This window comes from Pistacia vera, unplaced genomic scaffold (assembly GCF_008641045.1).
Source record: "Pistacia vera cultivar Batoury unplaced genomic scaffold, PisVer_v2 Contig822, whole genome shotgun sequence".
Lineage (NCBI taxonomy): Eukaryota > Viridiplantae > Streptophyta > Magnoliopsida > Sapindales > Anacardiaceae > Pistacia > Pistacia vera.
Genome location: NW_022196693.1, coordinates 20814 through 35135, shown reverse-complemented (window position 1 = coordinate 35135; position 14322 = coordinate 20814). Strand labels below are relative to the sequence as shown.

The 14322-nt window shown below is 33.7% G+C and overlaps 1 protein-coding gene and 1 long non-coding RNA gene across 3 annotated transcripts; both read right to left on the bottom strand.

The window, feature by feature from the left end:
* Nucleotides 1–641: 641 nt before the first annotated feature.
* On the bottom strand, nucleotides 642–3550 carry LOC116117801 (pentatricopeptide repeat-containing protein At1g09820-like). Of its 2 annotated transcripts, none has more exons than XM_031403812.1 (2): nucleotides 1248–3550; nucleotides 642–782 (listed from the first exon to the last, which is right to left on the bottom strand). In XM_031403812.1, exon 1 carries the CDS (start codon nucleotides 3520–3522, stop codon nucleotides 1714–1716), a length of 1809 nt encoding a protein of 602 aa, XP_031259672.1. In that variant the 5' UTR covers nucleotides 3523–3550; the 3' UTR covers nucleotides 642–782; nucleotides 1248–1713. The 2 variants fall into 2 exon arrangements, with proteins under 2 accessions (XP_031259672.1, XP_031259673.1); XM_031403813.1 differs by having other exon boundaries at nucleotides 1389–3550.
* Nucleotides 3551–12216: 8666 nt separating this feature from the next.
* Nucleotides 12217–12760, bottom strand: LOC116117802. Its single transcript, XR_004126037.1, has 3 exons — nucleotides 12733–12760; nucleotides 12534–12647; nucleotides 12217–12363 (listed from the first exon to the last, which is right to left on the bottom strand). It is a non-coding gene; the product is annotated as an uncharacterized LOC116117802 (long non-coding RNA).
* Between the last annotated feature and the right edge of the window lie 1562 nt (nucleotides 12761–14322).

The following is a 14322-nucleotide window of genomic DNA, read 5'->3' as shown; positions in this document are numbered from 1 at the left end:
CAAATCGGTGAATTACCGACCAGTTCTGATCATTTGTAGACCGTTGTGACATATTCTGACTACCACCGACAGTGGTTGCCGGAATCTGGCAAGTATGGGTAGATGGGGGTGTTTTTATTGATTTTTAAACTTTTTTTAAGGGTATTTAATGAAATTAATAAACTTAAGGAGACTAAAAGTAATTAAAAAAATATACTAATATTTCTCAAATAACAAAACAAACAAGTATTTTGGAAATATGATTGAAAATATGGACAGAAAAAATAAGCCAAACGAAGCCTAAAATATGTATGTATGTATAAACTTGTGGTATAGCTCATTTCGTTTATGTGCTCCTTGTGGTATCAGAAAATCTCTGGTAAAAGATAACACAAACTACCATTACCAATATCAAGAAAGTATAAAAAGCTTTCATTGTGTATGAATGAATAGAACTGACTGTATTTGAAACTAGAAGAATGCAGGTGTTAATTTATTAGGGTATGTATATAGAATTGCAAATCTGCATCCTTCAACCTTTGCATCAACATGATCTTCTCAGCATCCAACTCATACTTTCTCTGATTAGGTCATTGTACTTCTGCTCCATCAAATTAATCCGACTCTTTATTCCAGGATTTTCAACTTCCCGGAAGGTGATTTCCTTTGTGAGGTTGATGATATTGTTCTGTTTTGCCATTCTCCACTGCCGAGCAGCTTCTCGATTCTTCCTTCATTGTTCCTCGATCTTGCATTCATGTTTATGATCATCTTTCGAAGCAGAGGTTGACATATGGATCCTTCTGTTAAAGAGTTTTGAGTTAATGTATATAGCTATATAATAATGTGAATATAGTTCAACAGAAACACAGAATCTTGAGAATAATATTTTCCTAAAAAGTTAGCTATAAACAAAGTTTTCCTGATAAATGTAGGAATAAACAGATCATAAGATATACACAATGTAAGAATGATCTAAGATGTTTAAAAGTTAATCATAGAGTTAACACATAATGGGAAAGTAGCGTTTTCCTAAACATTGCATGAATACTTTGATGAAACTATAAAATTTTCGAGAACTAAAGACTGGATTGATTTGGAACCAACAAAGATTGGTTTTTGGAAGTAAAGGAAGTTTTAGAATACATTGATGAATCTCCTCCATATAGCTGGCATGAAGCATCATAAATCTATTATCAGATGAGTTGAGGCACTATGAACAGTTTCTTTATCTTCAGAAACGTTGTAAATCAGATGATTATACTAACCTGTAAATCATTTTACATATATCTATGGAGAAACATCACAGACCATGTACTCTTATGCATAATTTGCAATGCAGGTAGTTCTTGAAATCCGAAGACTTCAACTAGCAATGTGTGGGGGCGAGAGAGGCTTGAACTTTTCACCTCAGTATAACTCAGAAGATGTCAGAACATGCGTTCTACTCAACCTTGCCGGAACCCCATTAAATCAAGCAAAGACACCCCATTAAATCAAGCAAAAACTTGAAATGCAAAATTGCAGTATCCTGTGTGAGACAAGAAGCCAAATCTTCATGAAAAGCAAGAACCAGGCTAAGCACGTGTATCAGACTCTGTTGGTGTGTAAACCACTTGTATACACATAAGGGCTAATCAATATTTTTATTACCAGTACGGCCATGAGAAGAAGTAATACAATGGTCACACTGTCACAGTGACACTGATTATTATTTTTTCTCTCTAGGAGGAGCTATAAGGTGCCTGAAACATTATACAGATGGCCTTCTATGTCTGGAACAAAGCCTTTCTCCATCATTTCCTCTCTAACTATCTCATAGGTTGTTTGATTTGGGATCAAACCCTTCTCTAACAACTCATTAAGAAGCCCATTTGCGCCTTGTAGCTTGCCCTTCTGACAGAAGCCCCTTATCAGTACATTATATGTTGCAATATTAGGCCGCATCTTTTCTTTCTCCATTTGTTTTCTCAAATTCAATGCAGCGACAAGGTTTCCTTCCCCACAATAACCATCCATCAACGTATTATATGTCACATGACTTGGACTCAAACCCACCTTGACCATCTCATCCAAGAGTTTCGCTGCATTTTTTGACTCCCCTTCTTTGCACAGTGCACCTATCAATATATTATATGTTACAAGATCAGCTCTCAAATGCTTATTTCTTAACTCATTTGTGATCTTCCTTGCTTCTTCGACATTCCCCTTACTGCATAAACCCCCAATTAAGCAGTTATATGTTGAAATATCTGGCAACACCCCTCTATCTAACATAGAATCACGCCATGCAAATGCATCCTCCATTTTCCCATCCTTACAGTAAGCATTAATCAACGTGTTATATGTTATCACCGTGGGAACCATTCCTTGTTTTGAAATATCATCAAACAACTCCCTAGCTTTGTCCAACATTTTCTTCTCACAGAACCCTTTTATAAGTGCATTATAAGTAATAACATTTGGCATCAAACCCAAGCCCATCATTTCATCCCTCAAAGCAATAGCCTCATCAAGCTGCCCATGAACACATAAGCCATTGATCAAAGAATTATATGTAACCACACCGGCTGTCACACCGTGACTTTTCATTTCCTCAAACACCTTCAAAGCTGCCGGTAAATTCTTATCCTTACAAAACCCATCAATCAATATATTGAAAGTCCTCTCATTCGGTTGAATTCCATTCTCCACCATGTCCTTCAAAACCGCATCAGCTTTATACATTTTCCCAATCTTACCTTTCTTGCAATATCCATCAATAAGAGTAGTATAAGTAATGGAATTTGGCGAAATCCCCAACAATTTCATGTCATCAATAACATCACTAGCTTTATTCAATTTCCCAAATTTACACAACCCATTAATCACAATATTAAAACTAATCAAATTAAACTCAATTCTTCTCCTTCTCATCTCCTTATACACATACTCCACCTCCTCAAATTTCTCCTTTTTCACTAAAAGACTCAACAACTGATTACAAGATAGAGCTGATAACTTCAGCCCATAATCACCAGCCCTCTTAAACGCCTCTAGACCCAGATTGTGTTTCATATTTTTAGCATAAGCCAACACCAACATATCAACAATGATTGAATTTATACACAAACTATCGTTACTCACAGAAACCGCATGGAAAATCGAAGGAACAGAATGAAAGCTCTCATTTTGAACAAACCGATGCAAAAAATTTCTCATCTTTGAGTACTTTTTCGCAGCTGCTAGTGACTGTAATAGTCTACAAGTGAGCTCTAAAGGGTGGAAAAGTTTAAGCTCTTTTGTTGACCAATTAAAGTACCTGAGAACGAGATCTGGATCAGCTTCAGAATTGATAAGTTGTTGAAGAAGTGTTTTGGGGCTAGTGCTACTGAAATGGGTTCTGAGTTTTGACCAATGTTGGTTTCTTATTAGTTCTGTGATATTGTGCATGTTTTCTGCGGTTGAATTTGCAGAACAGAAGGACCTGAGGCCCTGTTTGTTTCCGGAGAAAACTATCCCAAGTGGGGATTTTCCCGAGAAAAATAGGATTTTTAGTGGCATGACCGTGGCTTTGCTCAAAGTAGTGATATTGAGTGCCAGAAAGAAGTGCTCAATCTAAAGCCTATAAGCCAAATTAGGGTATTTTAAAAAAAACTAAACAATTGTTCCCACGCAAGGTTTGGCCTGATGACACTTTCCCACCCGCCAAGTTTCATAATGACATTTTCCCACCCCTTGTTACAATTTGTCTATTAAATTTAACTGCACAAGGAAAGAATGGTAATTTAAAAAAAATAAAGGGTAACTATGTCATTTTATCCTCTTCTTCTTCTTCTCTCTTTCCTCTCTTCCCTCTTTCTTTTCTTCTCTTCTTCTCTTGCCTCTCTCTTCTTCTTTTACCGTCGACTACGACTTTCTTTTTTCTCTTTTAATAGAGAGACGAAAGGAGGAATCATCGTCAACCATTGTTCATTTGACCCGTTTTGCTTTTGCTTTAGCCATTGGGTCCAGTTGCTTCTGGTGAGACACCAACAAATTAAGAAGAAAATTAATATTTAAAAAAGAAAAGAAAAAATTAAAAAAAATAAACTGAATTTACCATTCTATCCTTTTGTAGTTAAGATTAACAGACAAATTATAACGGAGGGTGGGAAAATGTCATTAAGAAACTTAGCTGGTGGGACAGTGTCATTAGGCCAAACCTTGGGTGGGAAATAGAGGTGGACAAGGAAGGCCTGTGCCTTCAAGGTCTGGTCCGAATAAGGAAAGGGCCCAAGGGCCCAAATCTTGAAGGACTAATCTTGGGCCCATGAGTTTTCTTAGGGCTCAGATCGGTTCTAGGATTAGTCATCGGCTCATAGAACCGATCCCGGTCCTATGGGCCTAGAAATTTTTATTTTTTATTTTTTTGTAAAATTCTATTTTAACCCCTAGATTTGTTATGTATTTTTATTATAGGGGGTTTTGGATATTTTTCAGTGGCTTATGTAATTGGGTGAGGTTTTTAAAAATTAACAGGCACGGGCCTATGACTGGTCCCAGGCCCGAGCCCTACAGGAGGGGACCGGCCTAGGCCCAATCCTTCCTCCCTTGGGCCTAGTCTGGTCCAAGGACCCGGTTTTGGGCCTAGGCTTTTTTCCCGCTTCTAGTGGGAAAAAGTCGTTTACTCTGGAAAAAATAATAAAATCTCATTCCATACATTTATGTAATAAATATATTTCCCTTGACTAATTCTCAAGAGAGAATAAGCATAGTTATGATCCTCCACTGAAACTTAAATCGGNACTGAAATGGGTTCTGAGTTTTGACCAATGTTGGTTTCTTATTAGTTCTGTGATATTGTGCATGTTTTCTGCGGTTGAATTTGCAGAACAGAAGGACCTGAGGCCCTGTTTGTTTCCGGAGAAAACTATCCCAAGTGGGGATTTTCCCGAGAAAAATAGGATTTTTAGTGGCATGACCGTGGCTTTGCTCAAAGTAGTGATATTGAGTGCCAGAAAGAAGTGCTCAATCTAAAGCCTATAAGCCAAATTAGGGTATTTTAAAAAAAACTAAACAATTGTTCCCACGCAAGGTTTGGCCTGATGACACTTTCCCACCCGCCAAGTTTCATAATGACATTTTCCCACCCCTTGTTACAATTTGTCTATTAAATTTAACTGCACAAGGAAAGAATGGTAATTTAAAAAAAATAAAGGGTAACTATGTCATTTTATCCTCTTCTTCTTCTTCTCTCTTTCCTCTCTTCCCTCTTTCTTTTCTTCTCTTCTTCTCTTGCCTCTCTCTTCTTCTTTTACCGTCGACTACGACTTTCTTTTTTCTCTTTTAATAGAGAGACGAAAGGAGGAATCATCGTCAACCATTGTTCATTTGACCCGTTTTGCTTTTGCTTTAGCCATTGGGTCCAGTTGCTTCTGGTGAGACACCAACAAATTAAGAAGAAAATTAATATTTAAAAAAGAAAAGAAAAAATTAAAAAAAATAAACTGAATTTACCATTCTATCCTTTTGTAGTTAAGATTAACAGACAAATTATAACGGAGGGTGGGAAAATGTCATTAAGAAACTTAGCTGGTGGGACAGTGTCATTAGGCCAAACCTTGGGTGGGAAATAGAGGTGGACAAGGAAGGCCTGTGCCTTCAAGGTCTGGTCCGAATAAGGAAAGGGCCCAAGGGCCCAAATCTTGAAGGACTAATCTTGGGCCCATGAGTTTTCTTAGGGCTCAGATCGGTTCTAGGATTAGTCATCGGCTCATAGAACCGATCCCGGTCCTATGGGCCTAGAAATTTTTATTTTTTATTTTTTTGTAAAATTCTATTTTAACCCCTAGATTTGTTATGTATTTTTATTATAGGGGGTTTTGGATATTTTTCAGTGGCTTATGTAATTGGGTGAGGTTTTTAAAAATTAACAGGCACGGGCCTATGACTGGTCCCAGGCCCGAGCCCTACAGGAGGGGACCGGCCTAGGCCCAATCCTTCCTCCCTTGGGCCTAGTCTGGTCCAAGGACCCGGTTTTGGGCCTAGGCTTTTTTCCCGCTTCTAGTGGGAAAAAGTCGTTTACTCTGGAAAAAATAATAAAATCTCATTCCATACATTTATGTAATAAATATATTTCCCTTGACTAATTCTCGAGAGAGAATAAGCATAGTTATGATCCTCCACTTAAACTTAAATCGGTAATATTTAGATGAGGAAATGAACTTAAAATTATGCACCTATCCACATTATTTCTAACTCGTCCTAACCATCCACGAATGGATAATAATAATTTTTTAATTTTGATTAAAGTTGGAATTTTTTTCTAATTTATTTTTGAGATTGGCTCACTTTTTAGCTTCATGAAATCAATATTATATGCTATATGTTTTTAATTATTGAGTGAAATAATTTAATCAAGGTGGATCATGGATGTGGAACCACCTTCATGTATAACAAGCTTTTGAAGTGGCAAGAAAGTTCTAGGGTTTCATTTGTGTACAAAAACCCAACAAAATTCACATTGATAATTACTATTTTGACCCTCAAAACTTTTCCTTCCCTAATCTAATTTAATAAACATTATTGATGTATGCAACTAATTTATTAATAAGTATATTATTGGTGTAATGTTTTGCCGAATACTCAAATCGACAATAGAAAAATTAGAAACAATGTAGTATAATAGGTTTGATCTACAATGCAACATTTATAGATGTAATCTTTTACTCAATATTTGAATCGTCGAGAAGTAATCAAAAGCTTCATGCGCACACAAAAGACGCAAAATACTCACTCATTTTTTTGGATAGAATAAATAAATCCTTTTATTTTTCTTTCGAGATTTCCATATCGATGAAAGGAATTTTTCAAATTTTTAAAAATTGGACGTGGAAACAAAAAGACCAAGAACTGTCTGATTATACAAACAAAACGCAAAAATAATAAACTACTTTTATTTAGTTTAAAGATTCAAATTTTTAGGTCGACACCACATTAAATCCTTGGATTAAATTATTCAGAATCAGAACACTGGTTTGCTCTAATTTCCAACCATAGGGATAAGAAAATTCATCTTCCCATATTTTATTCATTATAAAGAACAATCTACAATTTTCAAATATATATATATATTTATTTAATGTCAAGTTGTACTAGATGTTTTTATGATTATTTAATTTTCTAAAAAAAAAAAGATATAAATTTATTTAGTTTTTTTTTATGAGGACATATGCATTTTTTTAAGTATATTATTGTTGATAAATATTGAAAAAATTAAATTTGAGTAAAAAAAAATTTGTAATTATATTATGAAAAAGATTTTGATTCATTGATAAATGAGAGTTTTGATTTAAAAAAAAAAAAAAATCGAAAATATATGCATTTAAGAGTTTTTAAAATTTAGTCTTTATATTTCCAAATAATATTATGCATTTCAAGTTATAGAATATTGTCCTATGATTTATGAGAATTTATAATTGTTTATGTCACAAGTAATATTTTTTTGTTATAATTAATATGATTGATAATTTTTATATTGAGTATCTCTATATGATACTATGGTAAAGCTAGCCACTCGCTAGCCTGAATAAATAATATATATTAGCGGTTTACTCGTTGTATATGTATTAAAATATAATATGTAAAATTAAGTTATACATCTTACCGAGTCTTGCATAATTTAGTTTTATAATATAAATAAAATTTTACAATCAAAATAAATAATTTAAAAAATGAGAAGCCAACAAAATAAAATTTTACGATCAAACATAATAATATGTCATAAACCTCCCCCCAATTATTAAATATTCCTAAACCTCCCCCAATTATTAAGTAGTTCATAAACCTCCCCCCAATTATATTACCTCCCCCCATTTATTAAATATTTCATAAACCTCCCTCCAATTATTAAGTATTTCATCCTATCAATATTTATCTCAAAAAATTAGCGTTAGTGAGAACCATAACCTATAAAAGGCATAACCCAGTTCTTATATCTACGTTTAGGAAAAAAAAAAAAAATTTGGTACAACTACAAATATTATAGTGTCTGTAATATAAGTTTGTGGAAATTCTGAGTGAAAGTTACTGTTTTAATCTGTTTGAGGTCATAACCCTTGGAGATCATCAAGGGTTTGCAGTATAAGAAGCACCATAATTAAATCATGATGTTTATTTACCATTTTCATCACCTAGGACAAATCAAATACTTGTCATCTATTTGCTCTATATATATATTACTGATCATTGATTTATGACGGTGGCGTGTAGGGAGATGGAGATTGAATTGGATTTGATATTTTTGAATGAGAATTGTGATGATGACAATGAATTGACTTTGATATATTTGAATGTGAATTGTAACAATGACAATGAAGTGATTTTAACTCCAATTTTGTGTTCTCCCAATTTTTTTTTTTTTCTTTTTTTGTTTTCAATTCAACGAGTTGCATTGTGATTTTCAAATCTACTCTCTTGTTGGGTTTAAATTGACAAAATTCATTATATAAATATCAATTTATTTTGCATCAAACTCAAGGACAAAATGGTGATTTCAACTGTTTCAAAATTTTAAAATCTCAAAAGTTACCGGTTGATTTTTAGCATTAGGGACAAATTGGTAATTTAATCTTTACACATGGTTGGGGGTATATGGGTAATTGACGTTGTTGATATGATGTATACTAATAAAAAAAATTTCTAGTCAAATAGTTAGGGGTATTTCCGTCTTTGCAATGAAAATCATTATATTTAATGGCATTTACCGAAGGAACATGACGATTGGGTGGGAAAATGGTATTTTGAAACTTTTTGGGTGGGAAAGTGCTATTGAGGCAAACCTTGGGTGGGAAAGTCATTCACTCTTCTTTAGGGTTGTGACAGAAACTTTAAACACTGTATAGATAAGAATCATATTTTAAAAATAGCAAATCTAATTTCTCATTTTTCAGTTCCGTTTTTCGAAAAATAAAATTTTGTTGTTATTTTAAAGTACTTGTTTAAAGGTAGGAACTTGAAAACAAAGAAAATAATTTAATAGTGTGTATAAAAACAATTATAATATTCTCTGTAGATCCTAAACAAATTTGTGTTTTTCATAAAACAAAACAGTTTCCAAAAACCTTATACTATCATGAGTAATACTAAGTTTACAACCTTTTCCCATAAACTTTCTTTCATAACTCCGACATAGTAACTCGCTATTAGTTAACTTACAAATAGACATATGGGACCCACAATAAGAAGGCGGAACACATTTACGAGCTGACCAATCACAAGCTACGCACCACGTCGGGATTGTAAAAGAATGTTTATGAGAAGAGGTTTTTAAACGTAGTATTTTTGAACCAACAATAGGTTGACCGAGTGGTAAAGGCTTGGGGCCAAGGGGTTTGCTCCCCCTGTGGTCTTAGGTTCGAATCACAAGAATGATGCTAATATTGTTGGTTATATACTATAGGGCTTGCTCTGTTTCGAAAGTCTTATTCGAGGTTAGAGACTAGTCGAGATGCGTATAAACTGGTATAGATACACCCAGTAAAAAAAAAAAGAAAAAAAAAGGAGGTAGTATTTTTGTATTATAATACATTATCTTATGATTGTTTTATCAATACTACATTAAGAATGTAATCATACAGTAATATCAAATCAATAACATTAATAACTAATATAATAAAAATGATCGAATTACAAATATTATGTAACGTATGTTCAAACGAGATACTGTCATTTTTGTTATAAGAATATGGTTATCAAATCAAAGTGGATTACTTAATAACATCTCCCAACCATTTACCAGAAAAAACGATGAGTTGAAAATATAAAAAACAATAATAAGGGAAAAAACTTCTTGGTCCTCCAATTCTATACCAATCTTTTTTTTTTTCTTAGGTTAATATCATTAAGTTGTCCAAAACAAGCGTATCAAATTTTTTCACTTAAAAAATGATGTATCATAATTTAAAAATGTCATATCATATAATATGACATTTTTAAATAATATGATTTGTGAACTGACCAATTACGAATTATTACGCCGAAGATTGTGAGATAAGATTATAAGATTGGGTTGTAGATCTAGTATTACTCTTAAAAAAAAAAAATGTAAACAGTATTTGTTTCCAGATTTCTTATAGCCTAACAATTTTAAATCATTTTAAAGATAAACATAAAATTAAACAACCACATTCAACACACTACTAAAGACATAACCTAGCCCAATAATTTATTTCCGAATCTCTATCTACTTTGTTTCTCAAACAAAACCCATGAATCCTAGCTCACGTATTTTTAAACTTTGGTTTTCCATTAACATACCAGTGAGGAAGTGGGAGAGATTCATAGATTCAAACTTTAAGGATTAGAGAGAGATGGATTTTTCACTGGTTTCTCCTAATGGAATCACTAATACAACCATTCCAGGATAGCTTGCATCATTGAATATGGAATTTGCAGTAAGAAAGCAAACACAATGAGAGGTGCTAAACTGAAAAGATTATTTATTTTATTTTTATTTTTTTATAATTAGAGGTGTTCAGGCTAGCTTACGCACACTTCAACTAATCTTCCAAGACCTTAAAAGTCTGATCGGTTAATCCTGTAATGACCACTCCTATTAGTGCCTAGGGAGACTCAAACTCAAAAGCTTAGAGAAACTTTTTTTGCTCTTTAACCATCAGACGACCTGGTAGTGGTTTGCAAAAATTTAGCACCAAACTAATAAAAAAATAATCTTTTCAGTTGGCTAGCTGAGATATCTTTATTAGTCTGGACTTTTGATCTGGCCTTAAATCTGGCTTTTTTCGTCAAGATCCGTGGTGAATCTGGCCTGAAAAAGTCATCGACGCCCTACCCACCAGATTTGACTGGTTTGCATCGTAACGCCAATTTCTGACCAAATTCCTACGGTGGTTGCCGAAATCTGGCACTGTGGTGGGTGAGGGTGTTTTTATCATTTTACAAAAATTTCATATATTGGGGTGTTTAGTTAAATTAGCAAACCTTGGGGGTTTTTTATGTAAAATTTTAAATTTTACCTCGTAATACTCCTCTATTCAACTACTCAATATTATTTCCAAAATCCTATCTAAAATAATAAAACAAAGGGACCCTCATTATTTTTTACATAATAATAATGTAATTAAAATAAAAATCTAATAAATATATAATTAATTTCTGGAAAACTGAAAACTGGCTGCTTTGGGGTAGTCGGACAGCAGCCACCGACAATACCGTCAGCTTCATTGTGTAGATCAACCAACTGTCATCAAATTCAAAAATATATATATGGCATTCGATTGTATCGATTCAGCAATCTCATAATATGTATGGCCTTGTCTGGGACCTTACTGGAACCGTGGCTCACAAGCTCATCTAAAATCGCATATAACTACAAAATCAAAACCAAAACATAAAGGAAACAAATAAGAATACTAGTGAAAACATGAAATTAGCTAATGAGATCTGTAGAGCACTACCTCATCAAGTTGCATAGAAGCGAAGTCCTCGCCATTCAGACGGTCTAGTTTAATAATGCCATGCAGATATTCTAGATTTTTCATTAACAACTTTTGTTCCTCAAGTTCCCTATCCCGTACCTTCTTCAAGGCCTTGACATTCTCATTGATCTGTTCGGGAGTTAGCCAAATTCCCATTTTAGGCTATACCCAAAAAAATATGCATTAGTCAATATTTTTAATATTTGCTCCTCCAATATGGTTAATATTTACTTAAATAATAAGGATGTGGAGTATTATCATACATTGGAAGAAGCTGGCTTTGCATCTGCTGCAACAGGAGGACCATTTGGAGGTGTACATGTATGGTCAGTAAACTCAGTCTTAATGTCGGGGTTTAGCCTTGGGTTCTTTTCTGGCTTTGCATCTGCTGCAACAGGAGGACCATTTGGAGATGTGCATGTATGGTCAGTAAACTCAGTCTTAATGTCGGGGTTTAGCCTTGGGTTCTTTTCTGGCCTCGGGTTCTTTTCCGACCATGGGTTCTTGCCAAATAGGTGCACCCAGTTTAAACTGCATCAAAGATCATGTATTAAATACTGGGTATTTGGCTCCAACTTTTTCATAGAAACATACAGCAAAAAGACGGAAACACGGCTCCAGTTTATAGGAAACAAACAAACAATAAAAAGGAATACTTCATAAGCAAGCTTCATGTTAAGCATAATGAATGACTTAAAAAAGGAAAAAAATTGATCATTTATGGCAAAACCAGATAGAAATTAGAAAAATATACTGTATTGTATCACTTTACCCATTCATTAGAGACTGCAATTCTGAATCCTTCCGAGTGGGAAAAGTAAGCTTATTGAGGAAACATGGGTTTGCTTCTATCAGTTTTTTGAGCTCTATCAGAAGTATGAAACGAGCTGTTTCGGTGTCATACTTGGACAGCTGCTCATTTTCCCTGAATTGATTTGATACACCAAAGTGTCATAAACTCAAGTCGAACTAGCAACACTTAAAAATTTGAATAATGACTATTGCATTTATTCAAGCAAATTGATCATAAAAAGATTCAAAATTTCAATTTATAGCTCATTATTTAAGAGAAAATTGAGAACCAACAAAAATTACCTTAAATTGCTGAGAGTTAAAAGTTGTGTAATTTCTTTGTACCCTTCCTCATTCAATGTTGAAAACACTTTTAAATCAGTCTCTAATATTTCAAGCGCCTTTGCCTTTTCTCGCCTATAATATGATTTAAGACAGAAAAAATTAATACACAAGAAAAAACTATAAAAAACTTTCACTGATAAATGCAAATTACTTATACCTATCAAGTGCTTCAAGATACTTTTGCTTCCTAATTTCATAGAATATCTTCATAGATTCTTGGTTATCATCAACTTTGGTAAATCCTGACAAGTATTTCTCAACTTCAACCCAATCTCCGGCTTGAACTTTCTCGTAGAGGTACTTCAAGTTGAAATAAAACCCTGATTCTTTTTCAAGCCTACCAAAACATGGAAAGTAACATCCTTTATTAAATATGGAACTCCAATTAAATAATTTTCAACCAAAACATCAATTTGCTAAGGAAAGAACACACTCCACCCAAACCAACCCAACACTATTCAGATTTTGCCAACTTTTAAAATTTTGTTTGACAAAGGAGGTTCCCCTGAGTCCTTAGGCTAGCATAATTCATATATAAACACAAGAATTGAGCTATTAGACGATTCTCTTAGCGTGTATCTATAGATGATGGGATGTGTTCAGGGACATAAAAAACTATTAAAAGATAAAAATTGCAAAAATTGCAATGTAATTAATACACTAAATTTTGTCTTTGCGTAAAACTATCCATTAAACAAAACAACACAAACACAAAAAATGCTCTTCGTAAAACTTACTTGTGAAGAGACTCCTCGAATTTCTCTTCTTCGAGAAACTGAAGTATAAGAAACACCAATGCTCTTTGCAACGACAACATCTTTGACTTCAAAACGCACCACACCAACACACACAAAACAAACAAACAAATTCAGTAAGATAAAAGTAGAGAGAGAGAGAGAGAGAGAGAGAGAGAGAGAGAGGAAGAGAGAGACTTCAACTTACTTATTAGTCTCGCTATCTGAATCCGCAAAGAGGCTTCTTGAATCACAACAAAGGCTTCCAAAGTAAACCTTTATAATAACATATAGGAAAAAATAATTAAAATAAAATAAAATAATCCTAATACTACTCAAATAAGGAATTATAAAATTGGAAAAAAATCCTAACTTAAACAAGGAATTATAAAATTGGAAAACAAACTAAATTCCTAATGAAAATTAGGAAAATAGCTTATGTTGGCGTGAGCTGGAATGGGAACCACCAGCTCAAAATCAAAACTTTCCTGCTCCAAAACAACTCCACATGTGAAAATGAAGACGAACAAACTGAGAAATGAAGCAAAGCTTACTACTCCTTGAATTTCTCTTCTTCGAAGCAAATTGAGAAAGGTCAATGGCTTTAGCCTTTATGCAAATGGTTGCCTTTCCTTTCCTGCATTTAGCATGGATGACTGGACTCATGACGAAGATCTAAGCTACTTGGAAATGGTAAAAACAAAATTTCTATTAGAATTTCCATTGCCTATTGTAGTTACTGCTCTGAAAATTTTAATTCAGTGATTATGACATACTCCTTTTTTTATCTGTTTTACTTTCCAATTCACATTATCTATTGATATTCGGGTCTCATACAAGTATAAACATGCTGATTGCTCTAGTATAATTATGTACACATAAAGTTAGGAGACTTAGAATCAGCTTAAAGTTCTTTTTTCATACACCACCCCTCTCTTTGGCAGTTGTTAGAAGGCCAAATAAACTTAGCATTAAATACTATCTAACAGAAGCACAACTGCAAAGGCAGCTTC

Coding starts and splice junctions, on each gene's coding strand:
- LOC116117801 (XM_031403812.1), bottom strand. CDS start 3,522: ATGCCACTAAAAATCCTATTTTTCTCGGGAAAATCCCCACTTGGGATA.